At 39.3% G+C, this 27,091-nt stretch overlaps 1 protein-coding gene across 5 annotated transcripts in view; it reads right to left on the reverse strand.

Annotated features, from left to right (window-relative positions):
* The window catches only part of TFEC (transcription factor EC), a 209,602-nt gene that overhangs the window by 42,305 nt on the left and 140,206 nt on the right, over nt 1-27,091 (reverse strand). For 4 of the 5 annotated variants that reach the window (XM_043495354.1, XM_043495357.1, XM_043495369.1 and 1 more), the window contains 2 exons: nt 17,060-17,311; nt 15,010-15,105 (listed from right to left, as the gene is read on the reverse strand). In XM_043495354.1, the coding sequence (XP_043351289.1) occupies nt 15,010-15,105; nt 17,060-17,311 (348 nt within the window). Of the gene's footprint in view, nt 1-7,722; nt 8,187-15,009; nt 15,106-17,059; nt 17,312-27,091 lie in introns of those variants that run through there. The other variant, XM_043495373.1, reaches the window with a different exon arrangement.

Genomic DNA, 27,091 nt, shown 5'->3' on the forward strand with positions numbered 1-27,091 from the left:
CTTCTGGGTACTCTTCTGGCTCTGTCAATCTGTTTCTTCACTTCAGCAGGTGGGTATTGTAGTTGTAGGAATGCATGATAGAGATCTTGTAGGTGTTTGTCTCTGTCTGAGGGGTTGGAGCAAATGCGGTTATATCGTAGCGCTTGGCTGTAGACAATAGATCGAGTGGTATGATCCGATGAAGTGAGCTGTAGCTCACGAAAGCTTATGCTCTAATAAATTTGTTAGTCTCTAAGGTGCCACAAGTACTCCTTTTCTTTTTGCGAATACAGACTAACACGGCTGCTACTCTGAAACCTGGATTACAGTGTGTATGATAAAACCCATTGTTTCATGTTCTCTGTGTGTGTGTATATAAATCTCCCCACTGTATTTTCCACCAAATGCATCCGATGAAGTGAGCTGTAGCTCACGAAAGCTTATGCTCAAATAAATTTGTTAGTCTCTCAGGTGCCACAAAGTACTCCTTTTCTTTTTGCGAATCCTAGTTCTGGCACTCACTTGCTGTGTGCCCATGTGCAAGTTGTTTGACCTCTCTGAGTGCCAATTTCCCCATCTCTAAAATGAGTGTAAATATATTAATTTTTGTCAAATACTGGTGTTATAGTGCCTGGATGAAATAATGTCAGTAAATGCAATATAAATACAAAATATTATCAAGCCTGTCAGTAAGAAAGATTGGAGTAGAACTCCAGAGTTCAGAGCTCCCTTCCTCCATTCGTACTCTAGATGCTTTCTTCTAGAGTGTGGGTTCTGCTTCCTCCATCAGGATATATAGGCTACTAGAGATTTTAAACATCCTTACAAGTATAGATTGCACAGTGGCCTAACAATGTTTGAAGCTGCTTTATACGGAGCAGAAAAAGCTAATAGCAAAATTTAATGCAACTATGTGTCCACAATACTACAAGGTATAGATGAAGCAAAACAACAACAAAACAACAACAAATACCTCAGAAAATCCTACTGTACATATCTTAAAAATAAATTCTTAATTTATTAATTTAATAATTATTTAATAAATTTCTTAATATTAAAACTTCTGAACTATTTTCCTTCAAATATGGATTCTTGTTTAAATCACATTAGGATCTACAAAGCAAGACAAATTTGATGCCCCTTTGACATGTATACACATTTCTGTTTTGGGTTTTTTCCCCCCCATATGAAAATTCCACAATTTCTTAAAGGATTTTGCTGAAACTCTATAAACAAATTCACCTCTGGTATGATACCAAGCATGGAAAATTCTAGTACCCCAATATATTATACAAATTATTAGGTGTCATTCACATTATATCAGGCCACTTGCATATATATTAAGATCCTGTATGTCACAACAGGATTTCATGATGTTATATGATGTAGCACTGAAAGTTTATACACAATTATGGCTTGAACCAAATATACTCAAAACTTTGTATTTAAACCTCACAAAAACCTTTGTAACCTTACAAAAAAGCACAAATACTTTTGCAATGATATAATTATACATTATGTATATGAAAGTGACCTTACAGTGATATAGCACCATTAAATGCGATGAATCCAAGCACTTTAAAATGTCCTAATTGTACTAAGTATACATGCGTGCTCTCAGTTTTGTGTCTGTGTATATACTTTGTAGATAACATGTATGTCCTATACACATACAAACACATATAATAATTTCACCCACTTAAAGTCGGAGAAAGATAGCAACGGTTAACACAGGAAATGATTAACCAGGCACACCCAGTGACAGTGTATTACTGGAAGTGAATAATACTATATCTAACTGAAACTGCAAGGGGAATTAATGAAAGCAGAATATATATAACCAATTAGAATTTGGCAAGGATACCAGGCTTAACGCTCTTGCTTTTAATAACAAAAGTGCCACTGGATCTTCAATGATTGTATCAGAATATTGGTTTGACATCTCATCTGTAGATGGTGGTTCTCATCTGTAGAGCTCAATCCTGAAAGGTGCTGAACAGTGCACTCCAGCCTAGACCAATAAAGCATCTCAGCCCATGCTGAATTTTAACTTTGTGAGTTTCAGAGTAGCAGCCGTGTTAGTCTGTATTCGCAAAAAGAAAAGGAGTACTTGTGGCACCTTAGAGACTAACAAATTTATTAGAGCATAAGCTTTCGTGAGCTACAGCTCACTTCATCGGATGCATTTGGTGGAAAAAACAGAGGAGAGATTTATATACACACACACAGAGAACATGAAACAATGGGTTTATCATACACACTGTAAGGAGAGTGATCACTTAAGATAAGCCATCACCCACAGCAGGGGGGGAAAGGAGGAAAACCTTTCATGGTGACAAGCAGGTAGGCTAATTCCAGCAGTTAACAAGAATATCAGAGGAACAGTGGGGGGTGGGGTGGGAGGGAGAAATACCATGGGGAAATAGTTTTACTTTGTGTAATGACTCATCCATTCCCAGTCTCTATTCAAGCCTAAGTTAATTGTATCCAGTTTGCAAATTAATTCCAATTCAGCAGTCTCTCGTTGGAGTCTGTTTTTGAAGTTTTTTTGTTGAAGTATAGCCACTCTTAGGTCTGTGATCGAGTGACCAGAGAGATTGAAGTGTTCTCCAACTGGTTTTTGAATGTTATAATTCTTGACGTCTGATTTGTGTCCATTCATTCTTTTACGTAGAGACTGTCCAGTTTGGCCAATGTACATGGCAGAGGGGCATTGCTGGCACATGATGGCATATATCACATTGGTAGATGCGCAGGTGAACGAGCCTCTGATAGTGTGGCTGATGTGATTAGGCCCTATGATGGTATCCCCTGAATAGATATGTGGACAGAGTTGGCAACGGGCTTTGTTGCAAGGATAGGTTCCTGGGTTAGTGGTTCTGTTGTGTGGTGTGTGGTTGCTGGTGTTGGAGAACACTTCAATCTCTCTGGTCACTCGATCACAGACCTAAGAGTGGCTATACTTCAACAAAAAAGCTTCAAAAACAGACTCCAACGAGAGACTGCTGAATTGGAATTAATTTGCAAACTGGATACAATTAACTTAGGCTTGAATAGAGACTGGGAATGGATGAGTCATTACACAAAGTAAAACTATTTCCCCATGGTATTTCTCCCTCCCACCCCACCCCCCACTGTTCCTCTGATATTCTTGTTAACTGCTGGAATTAGCCTACCTGCTTGTCACCATGAAAGGTTTTCCTCCTTTCCCCCCCCTGCTGTGGGTGATGGCTTATCTTAAGTGATCACTCTCCTTACAGTGTGTATGATAAACCCATTGTTTCATGTTCTCTGTGTGTGTGTATATAAATCTCTCCTCTGTTTTTTCCACCAAATGCATCCGATGAAGTGAGCTGTAGCTCACGAAAGCTTATGCTCTAATAAATTTGTTAGTCTCTAAGGTGCCACAAGTACTCCTTTTCTTTTTGCGAACTTTGTGAGTGAGTCTCTGGCTAGGACTCAGCAGCGTTTTGCAAGATCAAGTCCATAGTGCCCCCAGTAGCAAGTCCTGCAGCTCCAGGACTTTTGCTAGGGCTCTCCCATCCAACTACTGAAGAGGCCTGACCCCAGGGTGCTGAACAAATTTTATAGTGGGGGTGCTGAGAGCAACTGAGCCAAACTGTAAACCCTGTATATAATGGAAACCACTTCAAGCCTGGGGGTGCTGCAGCATCCCCCTGCACCCCTAATTCCAGCAGCTATGCATGACCTTGAGGAATTTGTGCTATCTAATGAGATTACAGTTTGAATTAGTATGGCTGTAGACATGAATGTTATAAAAATGTAGTTCATGGTTGCTATTGAAGAGCTGGCAGTTACCACAATTCAGTATCTAAAATACCATAGGTCCTTTTCTAAGGAAAATATCATGCTGCTAAGCAAACTAATTTCCTCCTGTAGGGAAATACTGTGGTATTCCAGATATCACAGCATGGTAACTGTTGGTAGATGTCTATTCAGTAGAGACCACATATATGGAACATATAATATATCAATATTACACACACAAAAAAAACCTTTGTTAAAAGAACATTAAGGTTGCTAAGTCAAGCACCCAAAATTTAGGAAATCCAAGAATTAAGATTGCCTTAATTTGGCCCCCTTGTACATATGCTTTATGATTAAGGTTAAAATTCTGTCATGGGTATTTTTAGTAAAAGTCAGGGACAGGTCTCAGGCAATAAATAAAAATTCACTGAAGTCCGCAACCTGTCCCTGACTTTTACTAAAAATACCCTGGGGGTTGGGGGAGACTAAAAGTCAGAGCACTGCTGGGGGCTGACCTCCGTCAGGTGCTCCAACCCAAGCATCGGTCCAGGGGCTGCTGGTCTGACAGTCAGCCCACCAGTCAGCAGCTCTGGCAGCCCCAGGGCTGACCCCTAGGGACTGCTGCTCTGGGGACTGCAGCTCCAGCAGGCCCAGGGACCATAGCTCCTGCAGCCCCGGGGCTGGCCACCAGGCGCTGCTCCAGTCTCACCACTGCTCCTGAAACAGGGGCAGACAGCCGTCGCTCCAGCCGCAGCGGGGCTGACCCTACCTTGGCCGCTGCTTCTGCCCTGCCTCAGAAGAAGTCACAGTGATCCCAGAAAGTCATGGAATCCATGACCTCCGTGACAGAATTGTATCCTTAATTATGATACAGTCTTTAATTGCATGATCACATTATCATTTTTCCAGGTTACTTTTTTTTTTTGGTACATTGCAGTAGCATCCAAAGTCTTCTGTCAGGATCAGGGCCTGATTCTACTAGGCCTTATACAAACACAAAGTAAACGGTAATTTCTTTTCCAAAATAAACTAGATTTTCTTGCTTTTGTTAAGTCCTACGGAATGCAGTAAAGCCCAGCTCTAAATAGAGTTACAATTTCTTTATAATCTCTATTCCACTTTAATCATCTGCACTGATGTTTTTCCACCCACATGACTAGACCAAGATCAATAATCCCTGATTTATCCTAAAATTAGCTGGCAAGAGGCACTCATATTGTGAGCAGCCATCATTGTTCCATTAGACCTTGAAATTCATGTCACCATCCATTGAGGAGGAGTCATACATGTTAAGAATAGATACCTTCAACAAATACATGTATCTCTAATAGCTATACTCGTTTTGTCCGTCTTCTTGAGTGTACAGTATCATAACAATACCTGTAATTGTAAATTTCCATTTCTGCTTGATAGAAATTAATACATCAGATGACATCTAAATTGCAGCTTGCATGTTAAATGTTAGGACAATCTGTCATTCACATTTACACCCTGTCTATACACATCTTAAATCATGTTAATATTGGACCTTAAATTATAGCACAATTTTGTAAAATGATTCTTGTCGGTCTACCTTATCCAGGAAAAGTATGTTATCACCTTTCTACTTAAAAATGGCTCTTGCTAATTCTTTCTAATTATAACTATAGAGAGGGCCTTAATAACGCTTTTACACTGGTGTCACTTGCATCCCTAATGTGGAAGGAAGTCGAAAGTTAGAACCATTTTGATTGTCCATTTCATGTATTATGTAAAATGTTATTTGTTTTATTCCTTCAGATTCAAAAAGTAAAAACAAAGTATTTAATTCCTTATCATTTACCTCGTTTGTTCAGTGTAACCAGGTGACACAGCTGGCTTTAAACTCTGAAGTATGGATATGAATTTCAAAACATGCATTGATTTTTTCTGCACTTTAGTCCATAACTATCAAGTGACTAAATTGCTGTTCATACAATTACTATACAATAATATCTGAAATGTCAGAAATACTTCCTATTTTTAAATGGGGGGGGGGAAATTGGAATATCTGAAATACCTCTCAGTATCTGGCTTACTGTGTGCTAACTGCTCACACAATGGAAGAGATATATAGATAGGACATATAGTCTAGTGATTCAGAACTGGAACAGGATTCTGAAGATCTGAGTCCAACTTCTGGTTTTGTCATAGAATTGCTGTGTCACCTTGGGAAACTCAGTAAACCTCTCTCTCTCTATCTCTCTCTCCACTCACTCTGTAAGATCACAGATAACAATACTCCCTTTGCCCAACTCTTTGTCTGCTGGTCTGTTTAGACTGACAGTGCTCTGGCGCAAGAGCTCTCTCTTACTAGGAGTATTTCCAGGGCCTAGGGATCCCTTTTGCAGTTGGACGTTAAATGTACTCCAGTAATTAAACTTTTATATAATTACTTATTAAAAATATTGACTTTTAAATGACAATCACTCTATATTGGGAAATAAACTTGCTTTATTGCTAACTAATAAAAACGATACCTGTTTCTTTTTTCTTTATTTCCATGTAAAACATCAAATTAGCAAGTGCTACAAGTTTCAGATCTCTGTACTTATACCCAGCGCAAATTCCAGCACCTTATACATTTATCTTTAACCTGGTTAATAATTGTACACTGCTTGACCTGATACTTAACACTCAGATATATTATGTATGAAAACTGGCTATTTTTATCTTTGAATAATGAGCAGCAAGCTTGTTCATTATTCACAAGAGAAAAATGAACTAGTTTCAGATTCCCACATACAGTATATGCCCAGAAGAAATGTTAGTACCGACCACATACATAAATGTCCATGGTCTAGCCCAGTTGATTCCACACCAAATTCCATAGCTGTATGGGATACATGAGGCCCTGGTCTTATTTGCCCAAGCCTTTGGCTAGACCAGTGGTTCCCAAACTTGTTCCGCCGCTTGTGCAGGGAAAGCCCCTGGCAGGCTGGGCCGGTTTGTTTACCTGCCACTTCCGCAAGTTCGGCTGATCGTGGATCCCAGTGGCCGCAGTTCGCTGCTCCAGGCCAATGGGAGCTGCTGGAAGCAGCGCGGGCCGAGGGAAGTACTGGCCGCTGCTTCCAGCTGCTCCCATTGGCCTGGAGCAGCGAACCATGGCCACGGGGAGCTGCGATCGGCCGAACCTGCGGACATGGCAGGTAAACAAACCGGCCCAGCCCGCTAGGGGCTTTCCCTGCAGAAGCGGCAGAACAAGTTTGGGAACCACTCGTCTAGCCAAAGGCTTGGGCAAATAAGACCAGGGCCTCATGTATCCCATACAGCTATGGAATTTGGTGTGGAATCAACTCCTTGCTGTAGAGTTGTGTGCTGGGCTATACATTTAATTCCTTTTTAAAAATGTTCCTGGCTCTTCTGGGTGCAAAGATAACTTAAGAATGTGAATTCAAAGCAAACTAATGAAGTGATACCTGACTATCGTGAGGTGGACCTGTGGCCCCTCATCTGAACCACACCCATTTTAGTTTTTGTACTGGCCTCTGTAGAGCTGTGACAAAAACCTATTCTGTGGCAAGCTGGATACATAAGCTTCCTTGCTTTGCCACTCCCTCAAAATAATCCGCATGCAGCCCTTATGAAGGGCTTGACTCGGACAGAGAGCTGTATACCAGTCTTCCACTCCATGAATGAGTTTCACCCGCAGAGTCCTGCTTCAGACAGGTATAACTCATGAAAAATTGGTACTAAACATTTGTTTTGACAGTTCAGTTACAAACACAAGAGAACGTCCTCTCTGATATCAAGAAATGTCTTCACAAAGATTGCCTCAGAACTGTTTACTGCAACAATCTAAATTAACAAACTGCATTATTGGTTCTATACATATTAGACAGTTTCTAACCCTGTACTTTATCTTGTTTGTTCTAAGATTAGTATCTCATGATCCACATGCTTTATATATTTTTAACTCAAAAATATTGAAGAAAGACAAAGAAAATATTTGCTCACCAGTTTTATTTTTGAAGAGTCTATAATTTCCACAATATCGATAGTTTGGTCTTTCTCCTTCATTTTTCTCTTTTACTAATCTTGTAAACAATATCTAGGAGAGCTGTGCTGAAGCTTATGTACCAAGGTGAACTTTGATTCTTCCTTGGACTTTCAGACTAATCTGGTGTAGAATGTGATTGACAAAGCATTCACATTGACGTTATGCACCTTTTTCAAGTTACCCACAGTAACCAAAGAAAGTTGTTAATATTTACTCTGGACCTTTCTCTAGAATGGTTTTGAACCCTAGCAGTTTATGAAAATTGCCAAATGACATCAATGCTTACTGACTGAAAACTATCCATACAATATGCAGCACTGGGCTGCCTAGTCCAGCATTATGTTGTGCACCCTTTAACAGAAAGGATATCTGCCTGAATGATCACAGTAGTTATTAAATAAAGTATTTAGAGAATATCCTGATATTTTTTCTGTGTGGTTTCTAGCAATCAGACAGACAGTAATTTTTTTGTAATCCATTCAATTACCAAATTGTAACCATCAGTATTTGACAAATAATTAATATGAATACAAATTATTAATGCCATGATGAGCAATTGTGACCTCAAAGACCTTGTGACAGCAATGGGATTTTGCAGATAGATAGAATTGTGCATTCATCATGGTTCAGAGAGATTTAATGAGAGCTTTTTATCCACTGCTGTTAACATAATCATAAAAATTACAGATGGATAAAGACTTATTAGATCATCTAGTCCATACCCTGGTCAGGGTAAGATTATTCCCTACAGAACATTCCTATTGCTTTGCAGGTTATCAACATCACAAGAACTAGCCACTTGAGCCACTAGGCAACTGCCAATTGCTTAATCAATTGTTTCCCTGTAAGGGCTACAAGGCTCATCTATGTCCTTTCTTCCAGTGGTTGCAGGCCCCTATGAGACTGCAGCTACCTCTCTCTTTAGCAAGGTGATGCAATTCTTACAGGCTGCCTAATGGGTTATTCTCTTGTAACACGCTAGCTCGCTTTTGTGGGTTCTGTTGTTCTTTTCTGCGCTCGTGTATTATCCCCTTGTGAAAGGGTGTACCTAGCCTTTGCAGCTCCCTACAGAAAACACGGCAGTCCCAATACATCCCATCCAAGAAAGCTGCACTACAGGAAAAAAGGTGCACAAAAAGTAAGTTCTCCAGTCCCTAGAGGGACCTCACTGAAACAGCCATCTTGGAAACTACAAAGGCCCGGTCCTTCTAGGGCTAGAAGGGCTAACAACAGCCAATCAGAGCCCAGCAAGCTCAGGTAAACGGAGATGCAGGGCCCTAATACGCCAGTCCCTGGCTGACACCAGAGGATTAAAGAAGCATGGTTCTCTCTGGTTATAGGAGTGTGAGGATTAGCCAAGGTTTATTGCTGGCTGCATTTGTGTAGCTGGGTTTGCGCAGGGAGAGAGGGATCTGAGAACTTTGGCCCTCTTATAAGGATGAAGATAAAGAGGCCTAGAGAAGTAGCAGCAACAAGTTGAATTGAGAAGTTTCTGGTTGTTCTTTATTGGGTTCCTGGTGTAGTGGGTGGGCCCAGGTTTCCCAAGAAGTGGACAGGGCTCACTTGGAAGCCCTAGAAAAAGATTAAATGTAAAGGACCCAGAGTTGAGGCTGAAGATCTTGGAGAGGGCAGATAAACCCTTAAACCACTATAGAGATTTTTGGCCATGAGTCTTGTGGTATAACTGTAGAACTGATAGAATAACTCACAATGTTTGATGTATTAAACATTTTTTATTCATGAATATTTTGGGCAAACACTTCTTGTAGATTTTATGAGAATAGATTTTTTTCAGTAATCTTTGAACAAGGTTAAATTTGTCTAGGTCACATGGTTTGTTTCTATTCCTTAAATGAATGAGCATAATTCCTGCAATCATGTTTCTGGTGCAAGTACTTATAATTACTAATTCAAAATGTGCTTTTCACCAGTATTCTCCACTATTTGCTTATAATTCACTGTTCTCAGGAAATATTACTGCTAGCAAACTAATTGACTAGAATATACATGGAAAAAATGGATACAAAGTAAAACCATTAAAAATTGTGAAGGAATATTCAAAGGCTTTTTTGTTGGCTTTGCTCAGCACTAGAGGTGGTCAAAAAAATTGACACTTTTTTCCATCTAAAAAAGTCATTCTTTCTCTTTCTCAAGTTCTTCTGGTGAAACTAGTCCACATTGCATGAATAATTAAATATTCATTGGGCCAGAGAGAAAGAAAAAGAGACTGACTCCACAGCATGGTGGTTAAATCACTCAGCTAGGATATCAGAAATTTGGGTTCAAGTTCCTCCTTAGCCTGATGCAGAGTAGAGACTTGAACCTGCATTTCCTAGGTGAGTGCAGTGTCCTAATCCCCAGAATATTGGTTCTTCTTTGGTGGGTCTCTGTGCTTTTTCATGAAGACATTCAAAAGGTCTAGGTTTCATTTTTGTTCTGTATTGAAATGAAAAATTTCAAAACCTCTATTTTTTTTCAAGTTAGAATTCTTGTTTCCCAGCCAGCCCAACTTAGCACTTTACAGGTGGAGCTCAGGCCCTTGCAGAATGGTTGGTTTTAGATAATAATCCAGATAGCAGGATTCTAACAATCTTCTAATTCTTTTGATGTAAGGTTTGGTGAAAATCAGGTGAAGTAGAAGCCATTAAAAAAGTCAGTGTTCATCAGTAGTTGATACACTGCGATTATCTAAAATACTGCAGTTATTTCTTAAAGTATTAGTATTTGTGATATTTCAGATACCCCTGTATAATAACTATTGGCAAATAACAATCTTTTCATAGGGGCCACTGTTCTTGGCAAACTACCAGTATAGTGTTCCCATGAGTCTTGGCAGCATATATATATATATATATATATATATATATATCTCAACACAAACAAAACAAAAGCTATGGTTAGTGATAGCTAGGATTGCATCACGACACCTCAGTTGATCCAAAACCTGAAAAATCTGGAAATAAAAAGTATCTTGCATTCCTTGACATTTCCTGCTACACTATCTATAACAGGCTCCATAAGGCTTTCACTTCCATCTTCAACAGATTCCAAAAGAAATGTTTTCCCCAACTTCATCAAACCTGCATTTTGATGCAAAATCTTAATGGTGAGGTCATATACTTTATATCAACAGTGACAGTCACACATTCCAAGTATTTGGAAAGTTAAAACACTTTAGCCATGCTGATAAGGTTGCTGATAAGGTTTTGTGTTAAAGTGCAAGTTTGGTGAGGATGGAGAGCTGGTAGCTTTTTGGCATCTGTGACCATCTCCAGCTATAGCAGTACTTGTACCTACAACAGAACCTCAGAGTTATGAACACCAGAGTTATGAACTGACCAGTCAACCACACACCTCATTTGGAAGCAAGCGGCAGAGACCAAAAAGAGAGAGAGAGAGAGAGAAAGAAAAGCAAATACTCTACAGACCAGTACCGTGTTACATCTAAACTACTAAAAAATAAAGGGAAAGTTTAGAAAAAAAAGATTTGACAAGGTAAGGAAACTGTTTCTGTATGTCTTTCTTTTAAATTAAGATGGTTAAAAGCAGTATTTTTCTTCTGCATAGTAAAGTTTCAAAGCTGTATTAAGTCAATGTTCAGTTGTAAACATTTGAAAAAACAGCCATAATGTTTTGTTCAGAGTTATGAACAAACTCCATTCCCAGGTGTTCATAACTCTGGGGTTACATTGTAGTTAATTTAACCTTTCTTTCATTACAGGTGGCAGCTAAGTAATAATTACTACAGCTGCAGTCGGCCTATTGTCTTAATATACATGTTGCATTCAACGCATCAGTCTTCAGTGTTCAAAGTAACTTCTCTCAAGGACACTATGTTACTTTCTAGAGCTGACACTCAGGCCAACGACGAGGGGAGCAAAGGGGACAATTTTCCAATTTTCCTAGGAGCCCAAGGCCCTTTTAAATCGCCCAGGTGGGTTGCAGGGCTCCTAGGTGCGTACAGGGTGGTACCAGCAGAGGCGAAGGCAGCCGGGCGGGCATGTGGAAGCCCTGGCTGTGCCGGAAGAGCGCAGCCAGCAGCAGCTTGCTGGGCACCACCCAGCGCAGCCAGCAGCAGCTCGCTGGGCACCAGCCAGTGTAGGCGCAGCATCGCCCAAATGTCAGGTGGACTGCATCCGCACGGGCACAGCTTGTGTGTGCATGCACCAGCCGCTGCACATGGTCCAGCTCCGCGCCCATGTGGTGATGCCATACCGGGCCAGCAGCAGCGTGAGGCCTGTCTCCAGCCCACTCTGCATGATATGCAGTGGCAGTGACTCCCCGACCCAGCGACCCTTCCTAGGGGGCCCATTGACAGTTCTGCCCTGGGGCCCAGAATTGCTGATGGTGGTGCTGCTGACACTAACAACAGCCAAAATAACAGGTCCCATCATATTGGATCCTCATGATTATGGAAAAACGAGTCTCGATCATATTCTGTTTTACTTTTAATTTTGTTTTTCTAATTAAAGTTCTAGATTATATCAGCAAAACAGTGTTTTGGGTTTGTTATTCCTTCATTGGTGTAGTACTGCTGAATCAATGCTAGTCTTACATTTCCTCTGAGCAATACATGATGGTAATAGATATGCTTTATTTGAAAACAATGTTTCATGGTCAGAGACAGAACTGGGGTCTACAAATACTTGCATAAGTATTGAGGCAGCTAGATTAAATGTTCTCTGTCCCCTTATCTTTCTTTACATAAGTGATTTTAAAAGTTGGTGATAAAAGATACCCCTGATCTAAAGTAGAAACTTAAGTGAAGAAGAAATAGAGCTAGTGCATTCTCCACTCTGAGTAGTTCTTAAATCAGGGGCCCAGGGATAGATGCTTTTCTGATATAGTGAAATTAAGACCAAATTTCAGTAAAAGCCAGATGACCAGCTGCTTTAGCATAGGTGGAGCTGCAATGAGCACCTACAGGATGGAAGGAGTATGTTCCTGTTTTCACTTTTCTGACCCTACTAATACCACAACTATAATTCGTTAATTAAGGGGCAGATTATGAACCTCTGATCAATTATTCACATAAGTAGTCCCATAGACTTTAATGTGAACATTTAAGTCGCATATGGATGCATCCAACTAAAACAAACATCAGTTTAGAACTACACACAATGGGCAGCAATACAAATTCCCCAACCACATCAACCACCCACTAAGATTAGGAAAGAAAATGGTCTATGGATTAGACCCTGTGAAGCCAAAGTTCACTGAAAAGGTGAGCTTTACGTGGTATGTGGAAACCTAACAAGCTGAGTTCTAGCAGAGCATAAGAGGGAATGTGTTGCAGAACTGAGGAACAAACCATAGACAATGACAGAAGCATAAATTTAAAGTGTGTCTCTAATGCTTCTGTAGATCTCAGCTGCCACAGTGGAGTATAAAGAGAGGGGAGACCACTAAGTGAGCCATAATCACCTAGGGCCTGATTCTGATCCATCCGACAACAATGTCAGGTGCTTGTGCAGAAACACAGTGGAAGGCACAAGGATTCTCCCTAACTGCTCTTTGTGTCACTGTGCAAGGAACTGGAATACAACTGAAATCCCTCTGCTTGCAGGCACAAAGATGATAGCTAGTGTGGGAGATACCTGCCTCTTCTGGGAAACTGAAAATCCTGAGATTTTAATTCTGGCTGCTCCCTCCTCCTTGTCCCTGGAGCATCTTGTTATAACATGACCAAATATACAGAGATGTTTTAACTCAGGAAAATAATATATTCCTCTACTTTATGTGTTGCTGGACATGAGTGTATCTGAAGAACTCAAGAACTGTCATCAAACCGCCCAAAGGGGGCAGGAAAGAGGCAGAGCCATGGCCTACCCTCTCTCCACTTTGGCCCCTGGAGCAGGCCAGGTGCTCCATGGGGAGCAGACTATACCATCCTAAAGGACACACACCTGGCTGTTCAGAAAAAGGTTGTACCTCTCTGGCCTCCCAGCATCTTCTCCAACAGGAGTCAGCCGCTAAATGGCACTGTTTGGCCCTGTGGAGTTGCAGTCAAAACAGTGTAAATAAGAGAAAACTCAGGTCCATAGTGTTTGACAGATTAAAACCAAAATGCTGACTTGTACCTGCAAGAAGAGAGTAGCCATAGACAATACACAGAGTGTGTATACTTCATGCCTGAAGCTAAACATTAATGAGGCTGGAATTAGCATACTTAGTTAATGAAAAATCTTCAGTTTTAAAGAAGGATTCCAATCCTGCTTGAAAACCTACTTTTCATGGAGTCTTTTCACTCTCACTGACCATCCCTCCATACCATCTTGCAACTGTTAAGGCTCTTCCCTGCATCAGACTGATCTGAGTATTAACTCTGTTCATCAAGGACCATCTGTAAAGTGTTCTGCATATTTACAACATGCTATAAAAATAATAATTTGAACTCTATAACTGGCATAGAAATGTTTGAACACTCACTCCAAGTTCTAATTGCCAATCTGGGCACTATCACTTCGAGGGTGAAGTCTGGAAATAAGGATCACACCATGAGTTGGGGCTCAGAGGAGAAAACAGATGATATCTTAAGTAAAGTTTGAGTACTCAGATTATTTCCCCAAATACATAATGCTCTATTTTATTTACAACCCAAATTTTGTCCACTCTCTTTCCTCAAACTTGTAACATATTTGACAATGTAAACAGACTGTTCATCACATTTTTAAAAAATTGAGTCTATTGCTTTAATATTATTATTCAATTGGTATTTTTCATATTCTCACCTCAGTGCTTATAATTATTCCAAATGGGTGCTGTTTACCAATGTTAGAGGGTCAGCCCAAGGGTCTCTGCAACAAATAGAGCTCAACCCACCATCTTTCCCTTCAGAGTAGCATGTAGGAGTAGCTGCTGCTACACTGGGGATCTCTGAACTTCTTGCATGCTATTGGGGGAGGGAGTCTTTATACTGGCTTTCATGGATCTATTTAGTCATAAAACCCCTGCACAGGGGTATTGAGGAGCTGAAGCTACTATTCCATCCCAGAGTCTGCAATAATAGCAATAGAGGAACTGTGCTGGAACCCTCTATCCTTATCCTGGCCACATCCTGGGGCTGTGGATTCCCTCAACCCCTATGGCATTTCCTGGCACAAAGACAAATAACTCAGAACAATGGGGAGGAAACTTCACCACTTGAAAATACTGCTTATTCTGTCAAACTATAGTTTACAATTCAATTCTATATCACAAATCTATAGTACTAATAGCAGGATGAAAATCCATAAAATACTTACAGTTCTTTGCATTAGTAGTGTAGCTTCGGAGCAACCTATCCCTTCATCATTAAAACTTGATTCCATATTGATGATGTCATCAATAACCTCCTCCATCTAAGAAAATAATAGTTTTAAACTATTAATGATGATCCATATTTTTGATAATATGAAACTAAAGAGAAAATAAACTGCAATCAACAAAAGTGAATTAAAAACAAAGATCAAATTCTTAAACCTCATATAAACTTTACTATCTGTGAAAGATTTTCATATATATTAGTTCCCATGAGTAAAGTAAAAGTGGTTGTGTTTCACTAAGTTACTTTTTTCCCTGAATAACAACAGCCCTCTACCCATTCCCCCTTTCTGAGCCTACCACCTTGTCACACCAAGATCAGATGATAGAAGGGTTGTGGGTAACTAGTAACCATCAATCCCAACCCCTCTCAAGTGTGTCATATCCGTAACACATTTATCTACTGGTCCAGGAAGGCTGCCAGGAATCTGTGGTTGTTCAAGAATCCTGGTCACTCATGCTGCAGCATATAATGCTGCTGCCAAAATTCAGCAGGTTGAGTAATGTGTTGTGTGTTGAAGCACAGAAATTCATGGTACCTCAGTTTGGATATTCATTCCAAAGATTGGACACATATCCAAAACAGCCTGTCTGGTCCTAGCCAGAATCAGGAACTGCAGAAACATGTGACATTGATAAATAATTAAACAGAAAAAACAGTAAAAATACTTTTTGAAACCTCAATACAGGTTCAGTTTGGGTTCAGTTTGAGTTTTGAGTAACAATCTGGATTGGTACACAAATACCTTGTTTTCTTAACAAAGCAGCCCTGAAGAAGGACTCATAGTCAAACACTGTTGCTAATTCTGTTGTCTATAGGTAAGATTCACTCATGTCATGTGGGTTTGTACAAGCGGAACTGGTAGGGGAACTGTGGGTGGAGCAGCTGTGTGGATGTGCCTGCACACTCCATGCTCCCACATGTCAACTACCATGAAAGGCCACAAATGGAGCAATCCAGGGATATTTATGCAGCTCTGAGGCTCCATGCAACTGGCACTGAGAGACTGCAGTCACTACTGTAGCCAATAGCATCCCCAGGGAGAGGGTAACTATTCTGCAGCTCCTTCCCCTCCCCCCCCCCCGTGCCCATTGGCCCTACACTGGGGTACAGTATTCCACTTCCCCAGCCCTTTCACACTCCACTGACATAGAACTCAACTACTCAGGGCATATGTAGATTGAAAGGATTTCACCCTGTGGTAACAGCATATTCATGAGTCTTTTTTGTTGTATTTAAATCCCATCATGGGATAAAGCTGCTTCCTTTCTTATGCCATTGAATTAATTCTCCTTTTGCTAGTATGCAATATCTCTTGAAATCTACTGAAGTACTTAAGAACATCTTGATCTATATCTGACTGCATAAAATGTACAAGCCAGATCCTCAGCTGGTGTAATTAGGTGTAGCTCCACTGAAGTCAATGGTAGTGCTGAAGTCAATGGAGCTACACAGATTTACACAAGCTGAAGATCGGGCCTATATAAAATACAGCAATTAACTGAAAAAATCAATGACTGGGTTTTTGCATCTAAAATTTAGTCTGGTGTTTAAACTTATTATATATTTGAAATAATGTTTTTAGACAGAAATAACTTCCATTTGACAAAGGTTTGCAAATCCAGATGCATATTCAAAAAAATGGACAGTAATATACTAATGTCAGACTTTGTATTTGACATGCATTCTGCAAATACAAAATATCCAGGTGCAAACTGAAAGTTTAAGTGTCTAATCCTGCAAGCAGCTATTCACACTGGCATTCAGAATCCACGCACTTCAACGGGACTGCTTGTGTAAGCAAGGAGTACTCAGGTGAACAAGGGCTGCAAAGTGAGGCTATAAGAAAGGGAACACTGATGTGGTGCAGCAAAGAACTGGTACATGTATATTTAATTATTATTCACAAGTAACACAAGGTGTGCAAGATAACCACCATTCTCCTATACTTTCCCTCAGCCCTGCCTGTATCTTAAACATACATGCCATACCACATTTTCATGTTGTCCTCCAAGACCCAGTAGCTTGGTAACCGGACTTTCTGGAGCACCAATATTGCTGGCAGGAGGCATGTGTCTGTTTCTCAGTACGGATGTAGCTCCTGCAGGCTGGACTGTATGGCAGTGGGACAGTGAGAGGGTTTGGCTGGAGAGCTTGGTGTCAAGTGTCAGGTATTGTTTCACTTGATGTTTCTGGCTTTGCTGTATGTGATATCTAGATTGATTTTCCAAGTGTGTTTGTACCTGTGGGGAAAAGGAAATAATTTTTGAAGTTTATATTTATCAATACAATTATTTATACATAATGTTGCTTTATAGCATAAGTTTGGTAAAGAAGAGCATAAAAGGCCAGATCTTCAGTTGGAGTAAATAGATGCAGCTCCATTAAAGTAAATGTAGCTATGCTGATTTAAACCGGGTGAAAATCTGGCCCTTATATCAGCATTGTAGAATTATTATAAATCTCAAATCTTTGGTAGATGTCACTCCCTTATACATTAATTAGATACTTCACATACCATTATTCCCCTCCCGCTTCCTTAGGGCTATATACTTTGTTTACATGATGGGAAAGAGGGAATAGAAATATAATCACTGTACATAATCTGGTACATCTCTTTCCTTTTTTCAAACTCATGATTCATCGCTAATTGAAAACACTGACCATGCCTGCAAAAAATGACAGTCAAATGTTTAAACATGTATGCACAATAAAACATATTGTTTTGTAAGTGTCACAATGAATAAAAGGATTCTAAACCAACATGTAATCTAACTGTGTTTGAGTAATTAAACAGTGGCAATCATCATCAAATCTCATAGTATATTTGATTGGCTCACCTTGTAATAAGAGCAGTCCGTCAAATGAGGCATTTTTGTATTTTTGCAAAAGGAAAATTCCAGATACAATCCTAGATGGGTACTAACCAACCCCAAACCAAACTGTCTTCTACAGGCTCCCCTAGAAGAATGACAATTTTTGAAGACGATGGGACTTTATAAACTAAGTGGTCATGCCAAAAGAGCTAATTGAGTAAGACTTTGGGCCATCCTTTAATTGCACAGATTGACAATTACTACTTCAAATGGGTCCCATTTCAGATCAATGTCACATTCCTACAATTCAACCACCACAAACTGTACTGTCATTTCAGCCCTGTGGCTCTCTTTCTATGTTACGGTATGACTAGTCACAAATTTCTTGTAATCAATTTTCTTCAAGCAGCCTTTGTGCAGGCATGTTTAATATTTCTTACACAATAGTAAATCTCGCTTTGCAGCCCTTATTTTCTCTATTTTTTCACTCTACTTAAATACACTTCTTTTTAATTCTCCTACCATACATCAGCACAGACAAACAGCCCATAAAAAGTCTTTTGCATTTAAATTAGCTGTATGTTGGTACAATATTGCAGCACTTATTTTAATAGTGTAATGCTGGTATTTTGCAAATTATTTTAATTGTGGCTCCCATAAACTAATTTTTCAGTCATGTAAAAAGATTAAGATTTGCAATAACAAATATACATATACATTGCTATAGTGTACATGAGATAGGCTTTAAAGACATTAAATTGCATTTCAGTAGAACATCTCTGTAAAATTTTAAGAATACTGTTTAGACAATCCTATAATTTTAAGTTATGAATACATATGTCCTATGTATGGCGGTTGTATATTCATATATATTTTAGAGTCATTTAATTCACAAGAAATATTCATAGATTCCAAGGCCAGAAGGTACCATTGTGATTATCTAGTCTGATCTCCTGTAAAACACAAGCTATAGAACCCCCCAAATATAACTGCAAGAGCAGATTTTTTTAAAAAAACATTCAATCTTGATTTAAAAATTCTGACTGATGGAGAATCCACCACACCTCTTGGTAAATTGTTCCAATGGTTAATTATACTCACCGTTAAAATTTATGCTTTATTTCCAGTCTAAAGTTGTCAGCTTCAACTTCCAGCCATTGGATCGTGTATACCTTCCTCTGCCAGACTGAAAAGCCCGTATTAAATATTTATTCCTGTAATGGGGTTTACAGGATATAGGCAGAGGAGAGAGGAGAGCCTTCCTCACTGAGAGGCAGCCAGGCTGAGCACACTGGCACAGCTGCCAGAACTGCCAGAGACACACACCCACAGCTAAGATCAATAAGGAAAACAGCCCAGCTATAAGGGAAGGAGAACAGGGAGAAAGGAGGCAGAAGGGCTTGAGATGATGGAGGGGCTACAAACCTAGGCTGGCTCCAGGGAACCGATAGGGAGGTAAAGGAAGCAAGCCCTGGAGCTTAAGAGCTGATTGATTCATTTTCTGTTAAGTTGATGGACTAGGCTAATTTGAGTTAAATAGAGGAGAGACAGTTTGGCGAAAGATGGGACACCAAAATGGAACTACACACAGAATCTTTAACAGTTTCCAATGTAGGTACTTATAGACTGTAATCAAGCCATCGCATAACCTTCTCTTTGTTAAGCTAAATAGTTTGAGCACTGATTTCACCACTATAAAGCATGCTTTCTCATTCTTTAATCATTCTCATGGCTCTTGTCTGAACCCTCTCCAATTTATCAACATCCTTCTTGAATCATGAGCACCAGCACTGGATAGTGTTCCACAAATGGTTGCACCAGTGCCAAATACAGAGATAAAATAACCTCTATGCTCCTCATAGAGATTCTTCTTTTTATGTATTCCAGGATCGTATTAGCTCTTTTGGCCATCCTATCAGAGGGGAAGCTCATGTTCAGCTGAATGCATCATGACCCTCAAATCTTTTTCAATGTCTCTGCTTCACAAGACAGAGTCCCTCCATCATGTAAGTATGGCCTACATTCTTTATTCCTAGGGATATACATTTACATTTAGCTGTATTAAAACACATCTTGTTTGTGGGCATCCAGTTCACCAAGTGATCCAGATCACTATGAATCAGTGACCTGTCCTCTTCATTATTTACCATTTCCCCAATTTTTCTAAAACTGAAAACTTTATCAGTGATAATTCTGTTTTCTTCCAGGACATTGATAAACATGTTAAATAGTGTAGGGCCAAGAATCAGGCCCTGCAGGACCACACTGGAAACACATCTGCTTGATGACAATTCTCTGTTTACAATTACATTTTAAAACATATCTGTTAACCATTTTTTAATCCACTTAATGTGTGCCATGTTCATTTTATATTGTTTTACTTTTGTTGTGTGGTACCAAGACAAACACCTTAAGAAGTCTAAGTATATTACGTCAACACTATTACTTTTGTCATCCAAACCTGTAATCTCATAAAAAAAAATCAAGTTAGTTTGACAAGATCTGTTTTTCCATAAAACTATGTTGATTTGCATTAACTACATTATCCTCTTTTAATTGTTTATTAATTGAGTCCTGTATCAGCTGTTCCATTATCATGCTGGAGATCAATGTCAAGCTGACAGGCCTATAATTATCCAGTCATCCTCTTTACCCTTTATAAAAATTGACATAACATTAGCTTTCTTGCAGTCTTCTGGAACTTCCCAGTGCTTCAATATTTCTTGAAAATCAGTATTAATGGTCTAGCAAGCTCCTTGGGCAGCTCTTTTAAAACTCTAGGATGCAAATTATCTGGACCTTCTGATTGAAAAATGTCTAACTTTAGTAGCTTCTGTTTAACATCCTCCAGAGATGGGAACAGAAAGAATGTTATCACCATATGATGAGACTATATCATCTAATTATCCCCAAAAACAGAACAGAAATATGTATTGAACACTTTTTCTGCAGTATTATTGATAATTGTGCCATTTTCATCTAGTCATGGACCAATACTATTGTCAGGATTCTTTTTGTTCCTAATATATTTTTAAAACTTGTACTTATTGTCCTTAACTATGCTGACCACAAGGAGAAATCGATGCCCCTTGGCTTCTCAATTTTCTACAATTCCTAACTTCTGATTTATATTCATTACTATCAACTTCCTCTTTCTTCCATTTGTTATATATTACTACTTATTTTGTACAGCTGCCTTCACTCCCCCTTGAAATCAGTTATTTATTAATTTACTTATTAATTAATACATCCTTCTTCCTTGATAGTGGACTCTTTAGGAGTCTAGTAAGCTGTTATTAAAATATTCTGATTATCATTAACATTATTCTCATTAAATTCTTCCTACTATATAATTTGGCTCATAATTGTTTTCAGTTTTGTGAAATTGGCCTTATTAAAATATCTATCTATCTCTATATGGATATATATATTAATAGTCTGGATTTTATTCTGTGTGCACATTATAAATTTGATCAAGCCAGGATCACTTGTACCTAAGCTTCCATTAATTTTTAGTTCTTGGTCAGTTCCTTTTTATCTGTTCAGACAAGGTCTAATACAGAATTTTCCTGTGCTGGCTGCAATGCTTTTTGAGTTAGGAAATTGTCATTTATAATGTTTAGAAATTCCAAGAATATTTTAGTATTGGAAGCATGAGACCTCCAGCAGATGTAACTCAAACTGAACTTCCCCATGATCACACAGCTTTTTTTCCTATACATTAAAGATAAGTATGTGAGGAAGTGGCCATCCTCTTCCCAGATATGGTTTTTGTCTGGCGCAGCCACCAATACCTCATCTTGTGCTTTATATGTTAGGAAATTGATCCATAAGCATTCAGGATAATTTTCTTCTGAGTTATCAGTGACTCAGGTAATGCCATTTTTGACATAGTGGCCCCCCTTTTGCCCACTCAGTCCTTCCTAAATAGTTATAACCACTGATTTTAACACTCCAATAGTGTAAATCGTACCACCAGGTTTCAACAATACCAACTAGATCAAATTTATGCCCATAAAAATAATTAGGTCTCGTTTGGAATTTTCACGTTAGTTTTCGAAAGTATGTAATGTGCTTTAATTAAGGCCTCAATTCATCAACGCACTGAAGGACTTACTTAACTTTAAATTCATGCTCAAATCCATCCCTATTCATCAAAGTACTTAAGTATGTGCTTAAATCCCTTTACCTTCATTTGGATTTAAGCCCATGTTCAAATTTAAGCATAAACTGCTGAATTAGGGCCTAAGTGTAAAATTTACCCCATGCCCATTAAGCTCGGGAATTTGGACACTCTGTGAGTGGAGTGCAGCGTGGTTGGGAACTGACCCCAATCCAGGACCAGGGTACAGAATTACTGTTTAGCATTCCTTCATTCTGTCATTCCACAAAGAGCCATAGGTCCTCCATACTAGTTATACACTGTTCTAGAGCCACTGCAAAGGAGTGAATGTATGTCCCCTCTCCTAGCCTACTAGAACTTCCACACTGCCTAGGCTGGTGCAGAAATCCTTCCTGTGGTGCACAGACACCCAAATTCAGCAGTTTTGCTAGTAGAACTGCCACAGAGTTCCTTTCCATGGTGTAACAGATGAGGAGGACTTTGCACAGGCTCTCTATACCATGGCCCAAATATTCTTTTTTCTTAAACTGAGAGGACAATTGTTCTATCATGAATGAAAAAGTGGCTTGGAAATTCAACGTTCCTGCAGGAAATATTGAAACCACACTACTAGATGTAAAAAATAAACAGAAAGGAATGTATAAAGCATTTGCAGTTCATTAGATTAGTCTATGTTGGCTTAACTTAAATTGTTCTTGCGAACAAGGAGATTTAATCAATTAGTTGATTTTATTACCAGGATCTTTTCTGGGAGGATGATGTGGAGGAGGAAGATGCTTTCTTTTTGTTTCTTAGACTTTTAGGATGATCAATGAACGCTTGTGGCACCCGATTGCGAATTGGACCACCGCTTCTGACACTGTCCTATTGCATTGTGATTTCCATGAATGAAAATCAACTAAGCATGGAGCAGTAGTAATTCAGAAATCAGGCTCTTTTCTTGGATGGTTGTCTTTCAGTGAGACCAATAGATCTTAACAATGTTGTAGTAGACATTTCACAAGCAGGAAAGCATTTAAAGCTCCTCCAGTGGGAGATGGTCATTACTTCAGCTAAAGTTTTTCAAACTCTTAGTGGCCTCAAGTGTTCAAATTACAAAAGCAGTAAATATGAAAGTAAAATTGTTTGGGTGGGAAGGGATTTAGACTAAGATTTTAGAAAATGGGTACTTGAAGTTAAGGTACCCAGTGCATCTTTAGGCACCCGATTTTTAAAAAAATCTTGACTACTATATAGGCCGTAAATTTTTCTTTTTATATTAAGAGAACATTAGGGTTGCAAAGTCAAGCATTCAAAAGAATTAAGAATATCTGTGCAACATGAGTGAAATAGAAGAGAAAATTCAAAACTTGGTAAAAATGTTATCAAATCTGAGGGTAATGTAGCAATTAACCACAATATGATTGGAAACTGTGATTTATTCTCTACTGGAATGTCAGAAGATTGGAATGAGTCACATTATCAAATGTTAGTAATATTATGTTCAGTTTAAATCTGTTGAATAGCTCAGATTGTAGAATAAAATAAACTTTTTAGTGTTTGTAATTTCGACAATAGTTATTTAATTTTCATTTTCATTTTGAGTTTCAGTGCAACTGTTGGGTATAGTTCATTATTCCTGCGGCAGTTAAGAACAAAACCCTGGCCCCAAGGATAGAAACCACAGACTCTGGAGAAATTTGAATCTGAATCTAAACTTGGACACTCTAGCCCAGTGTTCTCAACCAATCTACACATAGCTGTGACAGCCTCAGGACCATTCAGGTAGTATATATATTGTGTGGATGCGGCTCACATAACACATATACAGCTGCATATGTGGCCCATAATGGTAAACAGATGGAGAATCACTGCTCCAGCCCATTTTAATTGGTCTTCATAAAGGCATTGGCATTGAAATACTCAATCCAGGGGGTTAGGAAAAGGATCATTGGATAAAACAAGCATTCCTCTTTGCTCCTGGGATCCCCCACAACCTCATCCAGTTTTAGAACCAAGCTCAAAATGAACATTTACATCCATGAGTAACTCTTTTAAGTTCACTGGAAATATTACATTGAAAGGGACTATTCATGTGCATAAAGTTTCTCATGTTCACTAGAACCTCAGAGTTACGATCACCAGAGTTACAAACTGACCAGTCAACCACACGCCTCATTTGGAACAGGAAGTATGCAATTAGGCAGCAGAGACAAAAACCAAAAACAAATATTGTACAGTACAGTACTGTGTTAAATGTAAACTATTAAAAAAAGGGAAAATTTTATAAAAAGATTTGACAAGATAAGGAAACTGTTTCTGTGCTTGCTTCATTTAAATTAAGATGGTTAAAAGCAGCATTTTTTTTCTACATAGTAAAGTTTCAAAGCTGTATTAAGTTAATGCTCAGTTATAAACTTTTTAAAGAAGAACCATAATGTTTTGTTCAGAGTAACGAACATTTCAGAGTTAAGAACAACCTCCATTCCCGAGGTGTTTGTAACTCTGAGGTTCTATTATAAGTAAATAATTACAGAATTTGGGCCTATGTTTACATTTATCCTATTTTTATTGTTTAAAATACTTGTGAAAAGGAAATGTAAATGATTAAATTGTGGAAAAGATGAACGGTAGGGGAAAGTTTTCAGAAGTGCCTAAATGATTTAGATATGTCTACACTACGATAAAAGCCCTGCAGCAACGCTGACTCAGGCTCACAGGGCTCGGGCTGCGGAGCTATAAAGTAGCAGTGTAGATGTTCAAGCTCTGGCTAGAGCCCGGGCCTGGGCTGAGTCCCCACAAGAGCGGGTGGGGCTTAGAGCCTGGGCTCCAGCCCAAGCCTGTACATCTACACTGCTATTTGTAGCCCTGCAGCCCAAGCTCAAGTCAGCTGACCCAGACTTTGAAGATGTGTCTACACTGGCAACATGAGCCTTGCCTCAGACTCAAGCCCAAGTCCCCTTCTGTCCATACACAAATCACACTAACCCGGGGTCAAACCCAGGGTCCCAGGACCCTGATAGGCTACAAGGTATGAGCCCAAGTCAAAGCCCTGACCCAGGTTCAAAAGGCAGTGTAGATGCAGCCCCACTTGACTCAGGTCCTGGGAGTCCTCCAAAAAGTATCTCAGAATCCCAGGAGCCAACTTCCTCTGTCCTCTCTGTTCCAAGACTCTTGAATCTACACTATTGAAAACAGATGCAACCACCCTGGGTGTACTGCAGCAGCTCAGTGAGTCAGCATTAACCCTTCTGACCCCTGAGCTGCAAACACACCATCACTGAGTTTGCAATAGAGACTGACCAGAACAAGCCTTTTGCAAATTGTGCTACTTCACGGTCACAGGAGCACAGCCTGGGACTTGGTACATCTCTGCTGTGAGGCCAATAAGACTGTGGACTTTAGTAAGAGTATCAGCAGTTAAATTGCTTTGAAAATGTTGACTGGCCAAAATGTACATGCCTGGGAGATTTAGTTGGGGTGGGTGGGAGGGGTGGGGGGCAATTAGGTGGTACCTGAGCTCCAGTTTTGAAAATGTCAGTGGTGCCTACATGATGGACTTAAGCATCCATTTTCCTATTTAGGTGCCAAAATCCCTTTAAAAATCTGGGCTTTAAGCCTAAATCCCAATGATTTTTTAACTAGTCTAAGTAAGTTATTCAAAAGCAGCAAAGTAATTTAATAGTGTAAGTCCTATTTTCAGAAGGGAGTTTTTAAGCATTGAGGAGACTAAGTTCCATTGACTTTCAATTATACTGAATGCCTAACTCACTTTTGGAATAGGATGGGATTTAGGCTCCTAAGTAACTTAAATGTTTTTGAAAATGTTACCAGTAAATGGTCAGGATAGCAGTAATGTGCAGATGAGCCGGTACTGATTCTCCTCCCAGACATTCTTTTGTAGCTGTTATAGTCAGTCCAGGCCGATTATTGCTAAGACTTTTGGATGAATGAAAGCTGGCATAAGTTCTAGCAGAGATCATTTCATCTCCTGCCCACTACCTTGATTCTATTTACTTACTCCAGGTAGGATTACATAATCAGATGGTTCAGAACCAGAATCCCAAATCCTGAACACTGAAGGCATTAAAAATCCATACCCAAACCCAGAACTGAATGTTATGATTTGACTTGAACCAAAACCTTGAATCCAAACACTCCCAAACTTTGGAGAAAGTTTAGGTCTTCTTTTTGAACCGCCAGCTCACATGTTCATATGTACTGTATTTCTAATTTATATTCCATTTACAAGCCAGTTATGAGTACAAACATAATTTTTAGGAGTTATAGATGCAACTGCAAAAGTCTTCATTTCTTTCTAATTTGAGCACACATCTTGACCATGTTGTAAATCTGTGGTAAAATTGTGTAATATCCATTCTATTCCTGCACAAGTATGAAATTTAGATTAAAAAAATGAAAGTAAAATTAGTATCTTTTACAATGTCATAGCTAGGATTTCCAATTTGTTTATTTAAGCAAACATTAACCAGATTATTTGCTGATGGGATTTTTCAATTGGAAAAACAAACAATTTCTATGGTTTTCATGTTTTCACATGTTCAGTATGCCAACGTTTTTATGGCTGACTTAGAACAACGCTTCCTCAGCTCTCGTCCCCTAATGCCCCTAATCTACTTGCGCTACATTGATGACATCTTCATCATCTGGACCCATGGAAAAGAAGCTCTTGAGGAATTCCACCATGATTTCAACAATTTCCATCCCACCATCAACCTCAGCCTGGACCAGTCCACACAAGAGATCCACTTCCTGGACACTACGGTGCTAATAAGCGATGGTCACATAAACACCACCCTATATCGGAAACCTACTGACCGCTATTCCTACCTACATGCCTCTAGCTTTCATCCAGATCATACCACTCGATCCATTGTCTACAGCCAAGCGCTACGATATAACCGCATTTGCTCCAACCCCTCAGACAGAGACAAACACCTACAAGATCTCTATCATGCATTCCTACAACTACAGTACCCACCTGCTGAAGTGAAGAAACAGATTGACAGAGCCAAAAGAGTACCCAGAAGTCACCTACTACAGGACAGGCCCAACAAAGAAAACAACAGAACGCCACTAGCCAT

Source organism: Dermochelys coriacea, chromosome 1 (assembly GCF_009764565.3).
Source record: "Dermochelys coriacea isolate rDerCor1 chromosome 1, rDerCor1.pri.v4, whole genome shotgun sequence".
NCBI lineage: Eukaryota > Metazoa > Chordata > Testudines > Dermochelyidae > Dermochelys > Dermochelys coriacea.